The 16,852-nt window shown below is 41.0% G+C and overlaps 1 protein-coding gene across 6 annotated transcripts in view; it reads right to left on the reverse strand.

The window, feature by feature from the left end:
- The window catches only part of FSTL4 (follistatin like 4), a 350,321-nt gene that overhangs the window by 134,398 nt on the left and 199,071 nt on the right, over positions 1 to 16,852 (reverse strand). For all 6 annotated transcript variants that reach the window (XM_072935370.1, XM_072935369.1, XM_030283620.4 and 3 more), the window contains exon 4: positions 4,969 to 5,217. In XM_072935370.1, coding sequence (XP_072791471.1) covers positions 4,969 to 5,217 — 249 coding nt within the window. The remainder of the gene's footprint in view (positions 1 to 4,968; positions 5,218 to 16,852) is intronic.

The following is a 16,852-nucleotide window of genomic DNA, read 5'->3' on the forward strand; positions in this document are numbered from 1 at the left end:
AAGAGGCTTCCATTAAACCATTTAGTGCAGGGTCAGATTAGGTTGCTCAGGACTGCTCCCAGCAGTTTTGAAAGCTCCCAGAGATGGAGATGGCACCTGGGCAGCCTGTCCCAGCACTAAACCAATCTCCATGGGAAAGGCATCTCCTTACATCAGGCTGGACATCTCATTTCAGATGTGCCCTTTGCTTCTCATTCTCTCTCCATGCAGATCCAGGTTCCATCCTCTGCTACACTACCTGTGCATAAATGTCCTGAGAGAACACATTTTTCTGGCTCTAGCAATGTGCAAACACACTCACACGTGTGCACATGCACAGCAAGCCAGCACACAGGCATGCACACTTCAGAAGACTTTACATATAAATTCATGGCATGAAATATTGTTCTGAGCAACAGGCTAAGGCTCAAAGCAAACAGTGGGACTCTGTGTATGTGTGTGTGTAACAGAAAGGAGAAAGGCAGGTGGTTTTCCACAGAGATTTCTTATGAAATTCTGTACAAAATATGTACAAAATTATGATTTACTATGGGAAAAGAAATGACCTTATATAAGGAGGAAAATTACTGCCAGATACTTGCTTAAAAGAAAAAAAAAGAACAAGACATATATTTTAAGCAATGGGACAAAATTACTGAAAAATTAATACTGACATTTCAGCAGAGAAGGAAGGAAGGAAGGAAGAGAATGGGACTGGAATACCAGACATGAACGTGTCTTTATAGCACACCACCTCTCTGCATAAAATTCTGTCAGATTTCATAAAATTAGAGCTTTGCTACAAGCTGGACCAAATGGACAAAAAAAAATATATATTAAGTAGTCGACACAGGTATAGTGCATTTACATAATGGAAAGTTCAAGATTTTGGTCAGCTAAGTTGGACTGAATTCATGCCAGAGCAGAAACTCAATCTCACCGGCTGCAGCACAAAGCTGCTCTACAGGCTGGCGAGAAAAGCTGAGCTTTTTATAAAATACCCAATCCACCTGGATAAAGAGAGGATGTCAGAACCACAGAAAATAATGAATGAGCTTGAGCAAGCAAACATGGCTGCCTTCCTCTAGCAAGGGCTTGGCTGATGCACAGGAGCTTTGAGATTGCTGATCAAGCAGAAGAAAGCAGGAAGAGAAAGAAAAGGAAAAAATTACTCCTAAATCCTGAAAATGGAAAAGCACAGCTCTAAACAGAATTTATCTAATGTATGCAAACTGCTAGGGAAGTGCATTGCTCTGATGTTTCTGGTGGAAGGAAGAAGGTAAGGGAAGAAAAATTATTGAACGGTGTCTGCACAGCTATCTCTGGCCAAAAATAGTAAGAGAAAAGTGAGGGAAGAGACAGAGTGGGTGTAGACAGTCAAAAGGAAAGAAACATGAAAAGAAGTGAAAAAAAAGGGAACTACAGCTATGAAAAAGCAAAGCATAGTCCAAAATATTGTGTTAAAATGATATAACTTCATTATCCAAGGCATTTATTCAACTAGGAACATTTTCAGGCCAAGTGCTCATTCTGGACATTTGTGGGACAATTCTCATTATGGGCACAGCTATCTTCCCAGTCTTCATAAGAACTTCTTTCCTCACCAGTTCAACACACAGTAAAAGCACTTTTATATTTATGTATTTTCTTACCCAGTAAAAATCACCAACACCCCAATCAAATGACTACAGAAACTCACACAATAATGAAAACATAGAAAATAAAAAAAAAAAAACAAACAACTGCCACATGGTAGAAAAGTCCTAAATAGAACATTTCCCTATGGAAAAACCAAACTGTATTTCACACCAGGAAAGACAACCAGATCAAGGAGAATGTGAACAGCTATGAGTGGGATTGACATTTCTCCTGAGATCTCTGGGTTTAAGGCTTCTGCTTCACAGTATTTCCCTTGTGACTTCAAACTCCCAAGTGAAGTTTCCCACCTATTTGCTTTATCAACTGAGGAAAAAGGACTGCAATTACAGTGTTGTGTAAGGGGAACTGCATTGCATCAGAGGCTGAAGGATAAAGCCTGCTGAGATCTCTCGTTGCTTCATTCACATTTCCACAAGTTTTTTCAATGTTTTGGACTCTCAAGATTTCAAGGAGCCATTTTATTCCATGCTGGGCCAAGGAGTAATCAGTCCTTTTCCCAAGGACAAATTCTCTTTTGCTCTTCCTAATACTATCGCTGGTACAGAATGGAAATGCTTCTGCTCACACAGGAGTATCTGCTACCCACTAGTATTTACACACTTCACATCTGACAAATATACTGAAAGATCAAAAAATCCTTTCCCAAAATGCACAAAAGAAAACAAATCTGTTGTTTGCTTTATTATCAGTTTACTGAGGATAGGCCTAGCTCAGCCAAAGTAGAATCAGGGTGTTTGATCTCTGCCTTACCTTAAGTCCATCCAGTTTGTCACTGGTAACTGAGCAAACTGGCAGAGCACACGCAAATATCCAGTCTGCAGCGTGCCTCAGCTCTACACAGGAATTTAAATCTTAATTGAACAAGCCAATGGGGACAAAAAAAACATGAAGCAGCCCATTCACCAGTCTGACTGTACCCAAATAATTAAATTATCTTACTTGATCGAAAGCAAACAGAAAACATGTGCTGAGTGCTAGATGTACACCTGAGAAATCTGGTCTAGCAGAAGGTGTCCCTGACCACACCAATGGGGTTGGAACAGGAAGCTCATTAAGGTAACTTCCAACCCAAACCATTTGGGGATTTTATGATTTTGCACCTTAAAGGTTTTTCTCCAAAGTCTTACATTTCATGTTACACTTATAATGGTGCTTAAAAACCTGTACCTTAATTGCTGACTGAAAATTTTGGTTTAAAAGAAATCACTATCATTCTTGATTTAGGAATAGACGAGTAAAGTACCAATAAACAGTGCAATATACAGAAGGTTACTCTGGAGCTGCATGGTAGAAAAAAGGGCTGAAGCCAAGTATTTCTATGGAGTCCCATTCTGTGGGATTATTCCCCACTTAAGGTAAACTTTTTTCTGTATGTTATCTCTGCAGACAGAGGTGTGAAGTACATTTTTATTTATTCACGTGGGAAGAGAAGTGAGCTTGTTCCTTTCTTCCCTTCCATAAAGCTGTTATTCTGCTGAAAAGCAGACTTAAGCTGTGCTCCCTGGCAAGAGTTCGAGGGTTACTTTAACTGGGACACAAAACTCCTACTTTCTGACATCATTTCATGGTGTGTTCAGGGAAGTATTCAAGCGTGACATTCTATCATTAGGCATAATACAGCCACTGCAGGGGCTGATTACTGCAATGAGAACTCATTTTCTTTAACACTATCTATGATAAGGAACAAATAAAAACCCGGGCCAGATGCGCTGTCATAAAAAGGTGGGTGATGTCAAGAATGAAAAACCCAAGGACTGTTTTTGGTAGTCAGGGGAAGAAAATCTTTTGAATTGAGGGGGGATTGCTGAGCATCTCTGAAATTAAGACTTTCCCTTTCTTTGCAAAGTTTCTCATGCTGCAGAGGCCCACCTGCAACTTACTCAGGGATGGACACTGATTCCAGCCTGATCCATACCCTGATCTGCCTTGATACCCAGAGACAGAAGCACAGCAGTTCAAGCAAGGCACAACTATCCTTTTTAGATGTTCCTTTTCCATGTGACAAGCAGAAAAATCCCTCTTTGCCTTGATATACTCATGAGCTTGAAATAAGCCTTTGGGTGACCCCTTCCATGATTTACTTCCTACAAGGTCTATTGATCCTAATTACTTGCTTTGGTAAATTTAGAGGCTGTCTGTGACAAACTAACCCAGGGTGTTCACCAAATCAATGCTCTGACCAGCTTTGTTGTCCTCTCCACAGCCAGATCTTCAAAGCAAATGAGACTTTGCAATGCACTGTAAAGCGGTACCTACATACCAACTGGAAAAATTTTGGTCACAAAAAGACACACTGTCTTCTCCAAGACACAAGAATGGCACTGCTTTTCTATCTCCAAAGGGTATCACAAGGACATATTAATAATCCTCTTCAAATGGGCTCCTGTTTCTTAAATAGGCTCTTCAAGCATCATGTTAGCAAAGAAGAACTCACGACGGATAGCTCTGTATACAGCCAATCTCCTTGGAGGCTTAAGTGAGCTGAAGATAAATGAATGATTTTCATATTTGATCACGTAAATGTCACTGGATATATTTGCAACAACCCACTCAAATCTTCCTGTAGGTACACAGAGTCATATTTGACAATGAGCTTTCAAGATATACTCTAGTGGGGCCCTTTATGAGATCTCTCATTAGAAGTAAAATAATTTACAGCTTCTTCCATTCCCTGGCATTTTATCACACGCTCCTACTCCTGCAGCGTCCCTTGATGACAGGATGGTACATGGCATACAAAATACTAATGGGAAAGATACAGACTGGATCTGGTGCAAAGATTATAATGAAATTTGCTACTGAACCAGTAAAAGAGCTCCAGATGTATGCATCCCACTGGTAACCAGAACTGTCTTTAAAGTTATTTAAAGCCTGTCCCCATTCCTTATTTCATTTAAACAGCTCCTTTCCTTTGCCTGTGTCATTTGCCTAACTGGGTTTTCGTTTCTCAGTGTTGCAGCAAACTTCTGTTTATATCATCTTCTTTTTCTTAACATCTTTGTCTTGTTCAAAGCCTTTTCAAATGAATTGGATTGTAAAAGGTTATTACACTAGCAGCTGAAAGTACTGAGCAGCACAACTACAGTGCACACAATGCATACAGTGATGTTAATTATTTACCAGTTCCCAGTATGATTACATTTTGCATGGCAATGGCACTCAGGGGCTTAATAGCTGCATAAAATATTGTGTATGTTCTCTGCTGATCTGGAATAAATCATCCCTGAAAAATTTAGCTCTTAGAAATAAAACATGCCATTCAGCCATTTACCAGGATTACCACGAGTGATGAAAGCCCTACAGAAGTATTTCTTTTCAACAACGCCCTACCTTTGAAGAAACAGTCCTTGCTGTGGATAATGTAGATCTTCTTCCTCTGCAGACAGGAGGCTCGATGCAGCTGACAGTGATTTTCGTAGAACCTGCCATCAGATCCACAGACGGGCATGTAGCTGGACTTGCAGTCCTCGACACACCGGCACTCGGGCTGGCTGGTGTCCCTGTTGAGCACACACCTGCTGCCCCGGCCGCAGGAGCTCCTCTCGCAGGGTGCGCGCGGCCCGTCCTGCCCGGGGAGCGCTGCGGACAGCAAACGACAGCAGAAAACGCCACTGTAAGCCACATTCGCCTCAACAGACCACACAGCAGCACAGCACAGCCCTGACAGCAGCAGGAGCAACACAGGTTTTGGAGGTAAAAAATTCTCCCCTTTGAACAGCAGCAGTTTGAAGAGAGTGCTCAGATCTGCACCCCCAGACCTCCAGCTCTCCCGTATCACAGCACACAGTGAGTGCTCAAAGTGCTTTATTGGAAAGTGATGGACGAATAACCCTGTGATCTTTCAGCTCTTCACAAAACTAGAGCCTAGACTGAAACCCAGTGAGAGCATTTCAGTGACCATGAGTTACACTCAGAAAGAAATTCTGAAACCCTATGCTGCTCCAGCCACAAAACTCAGCAAAGTGCCCTAAGTGTCAGTACTCAGCTCCTGTGCACATTTAGAGTCCAGCTCTCACCCTGGGAGCCAGAAGCTCCCACCCAGAGGCAGAATATCCTCCAAGCTAAAATTCACACAGGTTTTAAGGAAAGCACACACAAGCAACTGTTGAGAGCTTTTGAAAAAATAACCCCCAAGAAAGACAATTACTGAAAGGAATGTTACTGAATACCACTGAAGGGAATGAAATGGGAAAACACCAGTCATGATAAAAGGGACCATTAGTATATATTCCTACACTCGGAGTAATGACATATAGTGAAAAATAACATTCTTCTACTTTTAAGAATTCACTGGATATGATATTCTGAATATTACTGTGCTCTTTGATACTATTAAAAGGGTAAGGAAGCTGCCGTTGTGCTATAACATTTTCTGCTTATGAAGTTTCCTCACTTAAAGAGAACATTAATAAAATTCACACAGGACGGGGCACTTCCAAACAAGCCACTACTCAGAGCAATAATTAGCCTTACACTCAGTGAAGAGACTTTCAGGAAATTAGATCATTCTATGCTAACTGGAGTTCCAATTTGAGCATTAGAAAGGGAAATTGCAAAAGGCACAATTATACCAGGACCAAGCCTTGCCTTATGCAAAAACCCACTGCCAGCCTTGCACAGCCTTCCAACAGCCTGAGACTCTGGCTGCCCCAAGCCAGGGACTCAGTCTAGACCAACAAGAAGGTTTGGAAACAAATCCCTTTTCTCTACATTTACCACATGCAGGTTTGGCTCCTGGAAAGGTTTTGTTGTATGCCAGCTCTCAGAGGATGTTCAAGTGCAAGCCCTACTTCAGATGTTCTACAGCACCCAGTGGAGCACATCCTACAGCAGCTGGGGTGCCACAACATCTTCTAAGGTACACCCAGGGCTTTTCCCTTCAAAGATTTTTTCCAGCAGCCAAACAGTTCAATGTAAGAGCACAGACCAGATCTCATCCAGCTCCTTATCACATGTAAAAGAGATGTGAGAAGCATCAGTACCAGCTACTTCAATTTCATTTTATCATCTTAAATTCCCTGCTAACATCAACACAGCCCATGTCTGCCCAGCATTTCATGCCCATGCAAAATGTCCCAGTGTTGAAGCTTCAGTTCATCTACTTGTGGTCAAGGGGTTAAAAGCATGTGCAGAGAGACAAGCAAGAGTTTCTAACAAAACCCCGTTTTCCCTGGTCCCCATTAAGCCTTTGTTTTTATCACAGTAAATCTGAAAGGGAAAAAAGTCTGTTATTGGAGGATTAACTATTTGACTCAATAACTCATTAAAATTCCTCCAACTTGGCAAGCTAAGAAATATTGACTTTTCCTGACTTGTAATAAACTAGAAGGTCAAAGCATCTCTGAGCAGTGCAAAAAGTGCAGCTCATGGAAGGAGTATCTGACTATTCTTTACTTACTTTAGCAATTGTTCCAGAATTTTTGCAAATTATCCTCAGAAGTGCAAATTTTGTGACCTCAGGGAGACCTCACTGTAAAAGTCATATTATTTATCAGTGCCTGCTGTAAATCAGAGCAGCCCAAAGGATGAGGACTTGAGGAAGCTCTGGTCCAGCATCCTCTTCCTCCTCTCAGTAGCAGGACCTGCAACAGTACAGGCACTTCTATTTTCCATCACAATGTGCCTCAAATGACATGTTCTGGAGACTATTGTTGATATTAAAGTTATTTAAAAAATCAAGATTCAGCAGCTATTATTGTCTATATAAATGTAATTCAGGTACAACTAGAGCAAAGACCTTCAGGGGCTGCCTTCATCACTAAAAACTGATCTCTCAGAGCTTGCACCAGCCAAGGACTGTGTTATGCATCTCACTGAAGGTTATTGCTGCCTCCTCATTCAAGGTACTGCTCTGATTTAATGCACCAGGTCACATGTGAGCAGGTGACAGCTGCACCCTGCCCTGAGAGCAGCAAAAATCCTCTTAAGATCCTCAAGTATTTTTGGTATTTTGATTTTTAATATAAAATTTGCATAACTGAAGACAAACATTTTTATTAGAATGGGATATTAAAGTTTTTCAATGATACATCAAAGAATTGTTAAATAACTGGCTTATAAAAATATAAAATACTTAATCTTTCCTCCATCTATCCCAGTTACTATGGAAAAACCCCAGAAACCCTGGCTATATTTATGCCTTATTCATTCTGTTCAGAGTTCAATTTATTCTGTGTTCCCAGACAGACAACTCCTGGTTAAACAGCTCATTTTGGCAAGGGGAGAAGAAATACGCCCTGCAAACAGCTGGAAAGGAAATATTCAAGTATTCTGGAATCCTGAGGTGCTTCTCCTTGTCCAAGTCCACTCTGAAATCCGTGTGCCTGCAGGCAGAGTGCTGACATCAGTTATCTTTGCCAGAACCTCACAATGTTGACAGCAGCTCTTTAATTCAATTACTATCTGCATAATCCTTTGAAGAACTAAAGCTCCCCACAAACTCACTCAGCTGTACCAATGGACTCCCTGCCCAGCAAGGACAGCAGCAGGGTGTGAAACAACAGAGCTGTGCACATGGAGAGGAAAGGAAGTGTTTGACTGCACAAGCACTGCTGTCTTCATCCAAGGAACTGATTCATCTGGAGCAGCACCATGAACCACGGACAGAGACTTTCCCTGATTGCATCAAGGTGGATTCCACAGGCAGGACGCTGGTGTGCAGCTCACAGGCATGAAACATGCCTTTCATCATTTTTTGGGAACTATTACAAGTGACTGAATTCCTCACCCAGGAAAGGTAATCAAGTGAAACTACCAACTATCTGCACAAAGTATTTATGAGCCCCAATGTACTGCATGGAAAAGGCATAATTTATTCAATTTATTAGTTGCAAACAAAGTAATTTACATAGGTAAAAAGTCTACCATCTCACAAAACAAGACATTCTTCAACACTAATTAATTATGTTCACCATGGCTAGAGTCTGAGGTGTTACACTGCATTAAGGCCAGAAGGATGGGCACAGGAAGCTGTCTCCTACACCCATGAACACACCTGACTTCTCAAATTAGATCCTGGTTGCCCCTGAGAGATTTGGAATTCCAGGTGAAAATCAACAAGAGTTTGTTGCAGGCAGAAAATAACTGAGCTGAGGAATTTCAAAAGACTGGTTAACAGGCTGCTTGCATCTCAAATCAAGACTTTAATGAGGAAATTAAGATGTCCCTGCCACGTTGGAGAATGCACATCCTCTAACTGTGCATTAATTCTTAAAGACAGGGACCTCATCTACCTTTTGCACACCACTTAATGTGTTAGAGATCAAACTAAGACACACATGATTTTTTTTAATCTTCTCTCCCAAATACAATCCTATTCCTTACTTCCTCAAAGCTCCCAAAGGAAGGTGAGTTGAGGACAAGCACTGGTTTAACTTAGGACCAACCAGACAAACCCATTACAGAAAGCAAACCCAAAAACCTAACAGCTCTATCATATCACTGCTCATAAAAAGTGTCTTATACACAGCAGAAATGTAAATTATTACATTTATATGTTAAAAGGAAGTTTGCCCTCCAGTAACAGTGAGCTCCAGCAGGCAGCTGGGTATCCAGGCTTATTGCTGAAGGGAGAAGTTTAGATATTACATCAGAGCTAGGGCTAAAACTAGAAACTTTAATAATATATTACTGAAACTGGAAGCTTCTACACCAAATCCTTCCAAGGCAATGATGCACCTTCCAAATGTTGTATTAAAATAAAAATAAAATCCAACCCTCTATGACAGTGATACACACAGATGTATAGCTCAAGTGTGTATTTACACACATCCATTCACACACACATTATACACAACCACACACTTCCCATTCACTTCTCTTGCCACAACTCATTTTTGCTGATGACACAAAGTCAGATGCTGCAGCACAGCTCCCTAAACCTTCCTTATCCAGCACATCTTCAGTAGATTCTTGAGTAACTCATTGTTGGAAGCAACCAAATTTGAGCTACATACAGAGACTGGATTATGATCTGCACACAAATTATGTGCTGCGCATGTCCTTACTGCCACAATACAACAAGAAAGGAAACAAAACAAGAATGTCATGATAGTCTGCTCTAAGAGTTCCTGGGTTTTTCACTGGGTGCCTGACATGAGAGTGGAGAGGCAGAGAAGCCATGGCAAATCACCTGGGCAAGGCAACAGCAATTTCATTGTCCCTGTTACAAGCCTAATGTTGCTATAATTTATTTATTTTTATAAACCAAAAATGGTGACTTGTCCTGGAGAATAGCACAGAAAATAAGAGGTGTTTCAAGCATATGACCTGCTATAGGTACAGACTATTTTCTTTCAAGATCCATGAGACAACTCTGTGTGTTTGTACACATCTTGGAGCAGGATGGAGAGGGGCACATTGGCCTTGGAAGAGAACAGAAAATCATTAATTTTCACCAGTTTAGATGCTCTACATGAAGCAAAAGGCAGAATAATATGGACAGCCACCTCAGAACAAAAGATAGCAGACTTCCCAGATAGTCCTGTTGTTTCAGGAGGATTCACAGAGTTTAAAAAACAAAACTGACCCAAAAGGAAAGGAAAATAGACTCTGAAAAAGGGGGTTGTGACAGATAGTTGCACCAAGGACACCAGAATGAAGGGAACTGCTGAATCTGCATCTGCAGTTTAATACCAAATAAAAACAAATTGTAATTGCTCAACAGAAGCTCAATAACAGCAAGCAGTTACCCTGCAAACAACACCAAGGAAGCACTCAATGCTACAGAAAAATGGTCTGTATCAATTTTTACATCTGAAAATGAGCATTAATGTTACTTTCTGTACCTGTCAGAACTCTGAAAATCATTGGAGGTCATACCATGAAAAGGCATTTGAAAACCAGAAGTAACTATGCTATTCTTAGTGTGATTAGCCTAATTTTGTCCCATTTCAAATCCATCTAACCACTGTGAGATCAAAAGCTTAATCAAATATTATTTTTGGATGATACTGTGATCTGTGAAGATACTAACAGGAAAAAAGAGACAAAAGACACAGAGATGAAAAGACCCAAACTATGTAAAGCATATACGGAGATTACCGAGGAAGAAACACCAACACAGGAATGAGACCATATATATTTAGACCCTTGCCATGAAACTTCACTGTGCATAATTTTCCCGATTGTTCTCTTCTCAAAAGAGCTGACAAAAGGCAATTAATAAAATTGCTCTTAAATATTTATCTAAATTTATCTTTGATAGGTACTGCACACTGAAGGCTATTTTATTACAACACTCCTATGCAGCAAGTACAGACACAAAGATAAATTTGTGCAGTTCCCATTGGCATCACACTTCTTGCATTTGTGAGCTGCTTAGCGGGTCCCTACAACCAGCTGGACAAGAGACAGCACAATGTTAGCAGAAGATTAATATATTTTCTGCATTTACCAGAAGGATTTGAGGCCAGGCTGAACACCATCTAGAGCAATCTGGTCTAGTGGAAGGTATATCTGGCCACAGCAGAGGAGTTGGAAAAATATGAGCTTTTAAGTCCCTTCCAACTCGGTCCATTGCATGATTCTGTGATTTAATTCAGTGTTTCCTTGGGCATCCATTTTGCCAGTGCTGTGAGAAACCCAGTGAAGCAGAGTAGCAACATGCATATGCACGTGCATGTGTACACACACATGTATTTTATTTGCTTGTGGCTTTAATTTTCTCAGTATTCCACAGCCAAAAAAAATAAGCTGAAAATTTCAGTCTCAGATCTGGAGGGAATAGATTACATTAATACTTTGGCTCCTTTGGCAAAACTCCATATCAGAATAACAGATTCTTCTGAAGGAAGGCAATGAAATTCCTATGGGTCGCTGCTCAAAATCAGTCTTGCTGCCTTTAATCTTGTTCATGAATCTTGTGTCTGTCCTGTTTCTTCACTCTCAGTACAAGCCTGGCTCCCTTTCCTTGTTTTCAGTGGGCTTTTATCCTTTGTGTCATGTATCTTTCTGCTATTCCTTCAATAAAATCCTTGTGGCAGAGACTAGGGGGAGGTTACAATCCAATAATAAAATAACTACAGATGACTTGCCTGTTTTCATGTCGACTCCTCCAATTACATCACCAGTGGAGCTCCTGGAGGGAATCTGAACACCCTGGATATTTCCCAGCTGTTAAACCTTAAATCTGTGCATGGATGTTGCCTTTGGCTTGCTCCCTTCTCCTCCTGGATGCAGAACCCAAGGCTCTTCCCTCACAAGGTGCTCACACCTCCCCTGGTTCCTCCACCATCACCATGAACCCAAAAACCTTTGCACAGCTGCTCCTAATGCTCCTTGGAACCAGGCAGAAATTTCTGACTTCCACCTATTTTTCAACATCTAATCCTAAAATTTTCACAATTTGGAACATTTCTACTTGGAGGAGGGTGAAATCGATAAACCAAGTGTACTGGGACATGCTGCAGTGGCAGAGAACACGCTTGGCCATCACTTACAACACCTATGCAAAAAAATCTTGCAATATTACCAATTGTTCAAAACCAAAAGACACCCTGTTCCCATCTGAGGACTGTTCAGTCTCACAGAAATCTCTCCTTTTTCTATTTTTTGACTCATTGCTTTGCAATAAGACCATTTATCAGAAAATAAATCAATTTGTTTACTGCATGCCTATTTTCCCCTTATATATGCACAAATACAATGTTATTTCAGAATGAATAGAAAGACTTTTCCAGTTTCCTATTTATTTTCTCATTCAGACATCAGTTTATAAAGCTCATTGAGGCCAAACAACAGAAGCAGAAAGACACATCATCATTGTGGTAACAAAAAAAAAAAAAAAAGGAAGAACATTATTCTGATTATTTTTAATTGGAAAAGGAAGAGATAAGCTTTTATAATTAATACCCATTCAGTTTCCTTATTATGTTACTCTTGAATTCAGCTCTATGTAAATTTAAAAATCATCTGACTTGCACCAAACTGTTCAAATGCTGCTGCAGGAGGTTTCATCATGACAAGTTAGAATCCTCCATCAGTGTCACCACACTGTCAGCACTTCCAGAAGCATTTCCGTTTCTTTTCTTTAAGAGGTGCATGTCACACAACTTCAACCTTACAAATGAAGTCATGTTCTTGATGAACATCTTTAGAGCTTTGTTTAAACACAACCCAAAGATGTATAAGAGGCAGAAACAACAAATAGAAAATGATTGAGGGTCAGCAGAGGGTACAAGCTCAATATAGAGTAATTAAACCACAGGACCACAGAATAGTTTGGGTTGAAATAGACCTTAAAGCTCATCTCATTCTAACCTCCTGCCATGGCCAGGGAGGGACACCTTCCACTATCCCAGGTTGCTTTAAGCCCCATCCAACCTGGCCTTGAACACTTCCAAGGATGAGGCAGACACAGCTTCTGTGGCCAACCTGTGCCAGGCCTCAGCACCCTCACAAGGAAGAATTTTTTCCTAATATCTAATCTAAATCTGCCCTCCTTGCTTGATCCCCTCACTGGAGATAAGGAAGACCATGCATGCCATGAAGGGGAAAAAAAATCTTTAGGATGATATTATCAAAAAACAATTTAGCTCGATCTATTGAGAAAATATCCTTTCCTATCCCTTCCTTCTCCTGCCCCTTAGTCCCATGCAGATTAATTTACAAGGGTAAAAGCTTCCAGATGGAATCTATCAATAGTTGCATCTATGTACAACTTGCAACACTTCTCTCATTTACTACTACACATAAAGGAAGGCAGACAGCTCTGTGTGAAAATTAGGGACTGGATTCATTTTGTGAATCTGAGAACTGATGCTTTTCTATATAAGTTAACATTCCCTGGAAATAAAAGGGGGAAAAATATTAGAGCTATTAAGTTGCAATGGGATTTGTGTTAGTGCAGGTGTTTTGTGTATGGGTGTTTTTTTCTCTCCTGGGTAAAGCCAAACTTGTATTTGACTCATAGACATTTTTCTTGATTGAGGAGCAGCCCTAGCAACAGGATTAGTGCCCTTCCTGCATCACACCTAAATCAGCATAAACCTCCAGCTTGAAACTGTTGATGCTGCACAGTGTTTTTTCACATTTTTTTCCCCAAGACATTTCATTTATGTTTTCCCAACTGGATGCCTTAGAGCCTCATAGATTATGAGTGCAGGAGTGTTACCACAAAGTACAAGCGTGAAGCAGAAGCCAAACAGGTCCATTATGGGGAGAATTACAATCACACAAATACTGAAGAAAGGTGTGCTATATCTGCAGAAGAAGCAAGGATATCCTCCTGTAAAATAGTTTTCCTACAATCATAGAAAGGTTTGGGTTGAAAGGGACCTTAAAGATCATCTTGTTTCAACCCCCCTGGTGTGGGCAGGGACACCTTCCACCAGACCAGGTTGCTCCAAGCCCCTTCCAACCTGGCTTTGAACATTTCCAGGGATGTGGAAAGCAGACATGTGAGGGACATTGCTGGCAGCATGTGCAGGACTGCATCTCACCTTGGGATTGCCTTTAAAAGTTAGTAAGAGCAGGATGTGTCTTTAAAATGTTCTCTACATACATTATGTAGTGCTCATCTGTTAAGGTTCAGAAAAACTCAGGAACAAAACACATTTAAATGATAGAAAATCCAAACAAACCAAACATCTGCCAATGGGACAGTCCTGAAGACAAATGTACATATTGCACTGAGACTGCAGATAACCCTGGGATTAACCCAGCTCTGCTCAATGGTGGCATCTGCTCAGCAGCTCAAAGGTTGGGTTCAGGTCATTGCTCAAGCCAAACCATGGAGCACAAGCTGCACTCAGATGTGTGCATGGCCAGGCAGAGCAAGTTGCTTTTAATTGCCATGTTACCAATATATATCTATAAAAATGCAAGCATCCCCCCAGATTCCTGACTCCAGATGTGCCCCAGCAGCTGGCTTTGCTCTAGCACAAGAGACTGCAACCCAAGCAAGACACAAGCTTTAATTCAGAGCTGGTCAGTGAGAGTGAGCAGGAAATGCTCCAAGAGCTTGAAACCAGACTGAAACATCCCTACAGCCCAACACCAATCAATAGCAATTTGCAATCCCCTTTCCCATTCTCTGTTATCCTTAATGAACTCCTATTCCAAGACTAAGAAATAAGAAAAAACACTATTTTTAAAAGCAAAAGCACGCAGGTCTTCTGCATGTAGTGCCAATTTTGTAATTCTCCACTTGTTTAATTTTCTATTTCTTGTCTAAGCCAGGACACCTGTATTTTGTGGACACATCATTTTGTTTATCTCCCTCTGAAGCCAATGTTAGTACATGGAAACCTTCATCTCATATAGGATAAAGCCCTTGAGTCTATCAGCAAGTGCCTGCCAGACCTAACAGCCATTGTTAATACCCAGGCTTTTGAGGCTCTGTCCCCAGGGCAAACCTATTTCTCAGCCCCTCCCTGAGGATTTCACTTTTGCATCAATTATGGAAATTACTCTGTCTGTGATTAAAGATTTATCTCCTCTGAATAATGACATTTCAAGATCTCTTCCTACTCTTGAGGTAAATAAGCCCAGTACTTTTCCCTGTGCTCTTCTACAAAGGAGGACAGCAGAATTAATGTCATTTCTCCTGCATTACAAACCTTTTACTCTTTCTGTATTCGTTCTGTGCTGAAGGAAGCATTTTAAAGTGCATTTACCTGATGGAAGAGTTATCGGCTACTGAAACTACTGAAGGGATAACATAGCAAGATGAAAAAAAACTACTAAAAAGCTATTTTGAAAGTGAAAAGCCTTTAAACTTCATATAAGGTTAAAACTGGCTCTGAAGGTACAGTGCAGAAATGGAGCATTAGCACCAAAATGCTAAGATTGGCTGCTTTTTGTTTTTATTGTGAGGAGTAGAATATATCACTGGTTTCTCAGGTTGAGGCTCACAATCTAGAGAGAAAAATTCAGAAGAGATAAAAAATAGACAAAAATCCATAACTAATTAAGGGTTTCTGCAATGGTGGTATTTTTGTTTCAGATAGTTTTAATTTAGTCTGAATTTTCTTAATTTGTAAGGCTGGGCATCTGGTTTGGGAAATTGCCCAGGATAGCAGAGCCCCTTCCCTTCACCCTCACAATGAGCTTTTTCCCCTTTCTGGCATCAGTGCTGGTCCACAGCCATGCAAAGAGTCCATCCAGGATTTATCCTGCTGCCAGACAAAGACAGCAGCCTGCATTCAGGGTGTGGGAGCACTCCTCAGTTACCCACACCAGGAAAGCATGGGGAGAGCTAGCTCTGAAAGGGTGGTTATAAAATAAGAGTACATGTATTCACTCCCTTCCCTTTGAAAGTGCTCTGTACACAGAATAAAAACAAGCAACAACTGATAAAATCAACTGAACACTGTTTCCCTCTGAATACAAAGGCACCAAATGAAAACAAGAGGGTCACATTTAATAGCAGAAGAGGAAAAGCTTGAGATAAAAAGCTGGAATAAGCAGCAATCATCAGTCATCAACATCAGAGAATATTGGGCAAAGGCAGCATTATGGGGCTTTTTATTCTTTTAAGAAAGGGAGCAGAACAAAAGGCATTTTGGCGCAGTGCATGTTCTGGGGCTGATCCACACGGATACGGCACAACTTCAGCGAGAGGAGCACAAGGTGAGCACGGACACAGGGAGCTCAAAGCAGTGGTTACATCTGAACACAGCTGAGATGAATGCCATGAAAACCCCAGAAAACCAGTGGCACCAGTTTAAAGCAGAGACATGAGATGCCCAGCATGAGCCAAGAACAGGTAGGCACCATATTTTGGATAGGAGACTGGAACTGGATTTTCTTGGATTTTCTACTACCTTATACTTCTAGCTCATTCCCTGTTGCCTTAGAAAAATGAAGTAAATTTCATTGCAAAATGGGGGACAATTCAAGAAACTCCCTTGTCTGTCATTGCCACTTGTCCTTTGGATCAGCACACAGAGTTCTTGGGCAGCTTGGAGGGAACAAGGGAATGATGAAACAGATCAAAAGAAAGGAAAGAGGCAGCATTTACACCAATCTGTTTGGCTGATTGACGAGAAAGGAAAAGAAGCAGGGAGATTCACTCTATTTTACTCTACAGGAGTAAAGGCAATAAATAGATAAATACAAATAGTAAATATGAACATCCTTAGGCAAGGACACTACTCTTTTCCATAAGCACATAGAGCTGAAGTGATGAATTATCAGCAGAGAGGCTGCTGGTACTGCCCTTTGACAAGGCACCCAGGTCCCCCCACTCTGCAGACCCCATCCAGGACCTCCC

The sequence above is a fragment of the Taeniopygia guttata genome, chromosome 13, assembly GCF_048771995.1.
Source record: "Taeniopygia guttata chromosome 13, bTaeGut7.mat, whole genome shotgun sequence".
NCBI lineage: Eukaryota > Metazoa > Chordata > Aves > Passeriformes > Estrildidae > Taeniopygia > Taeniopygia guttata.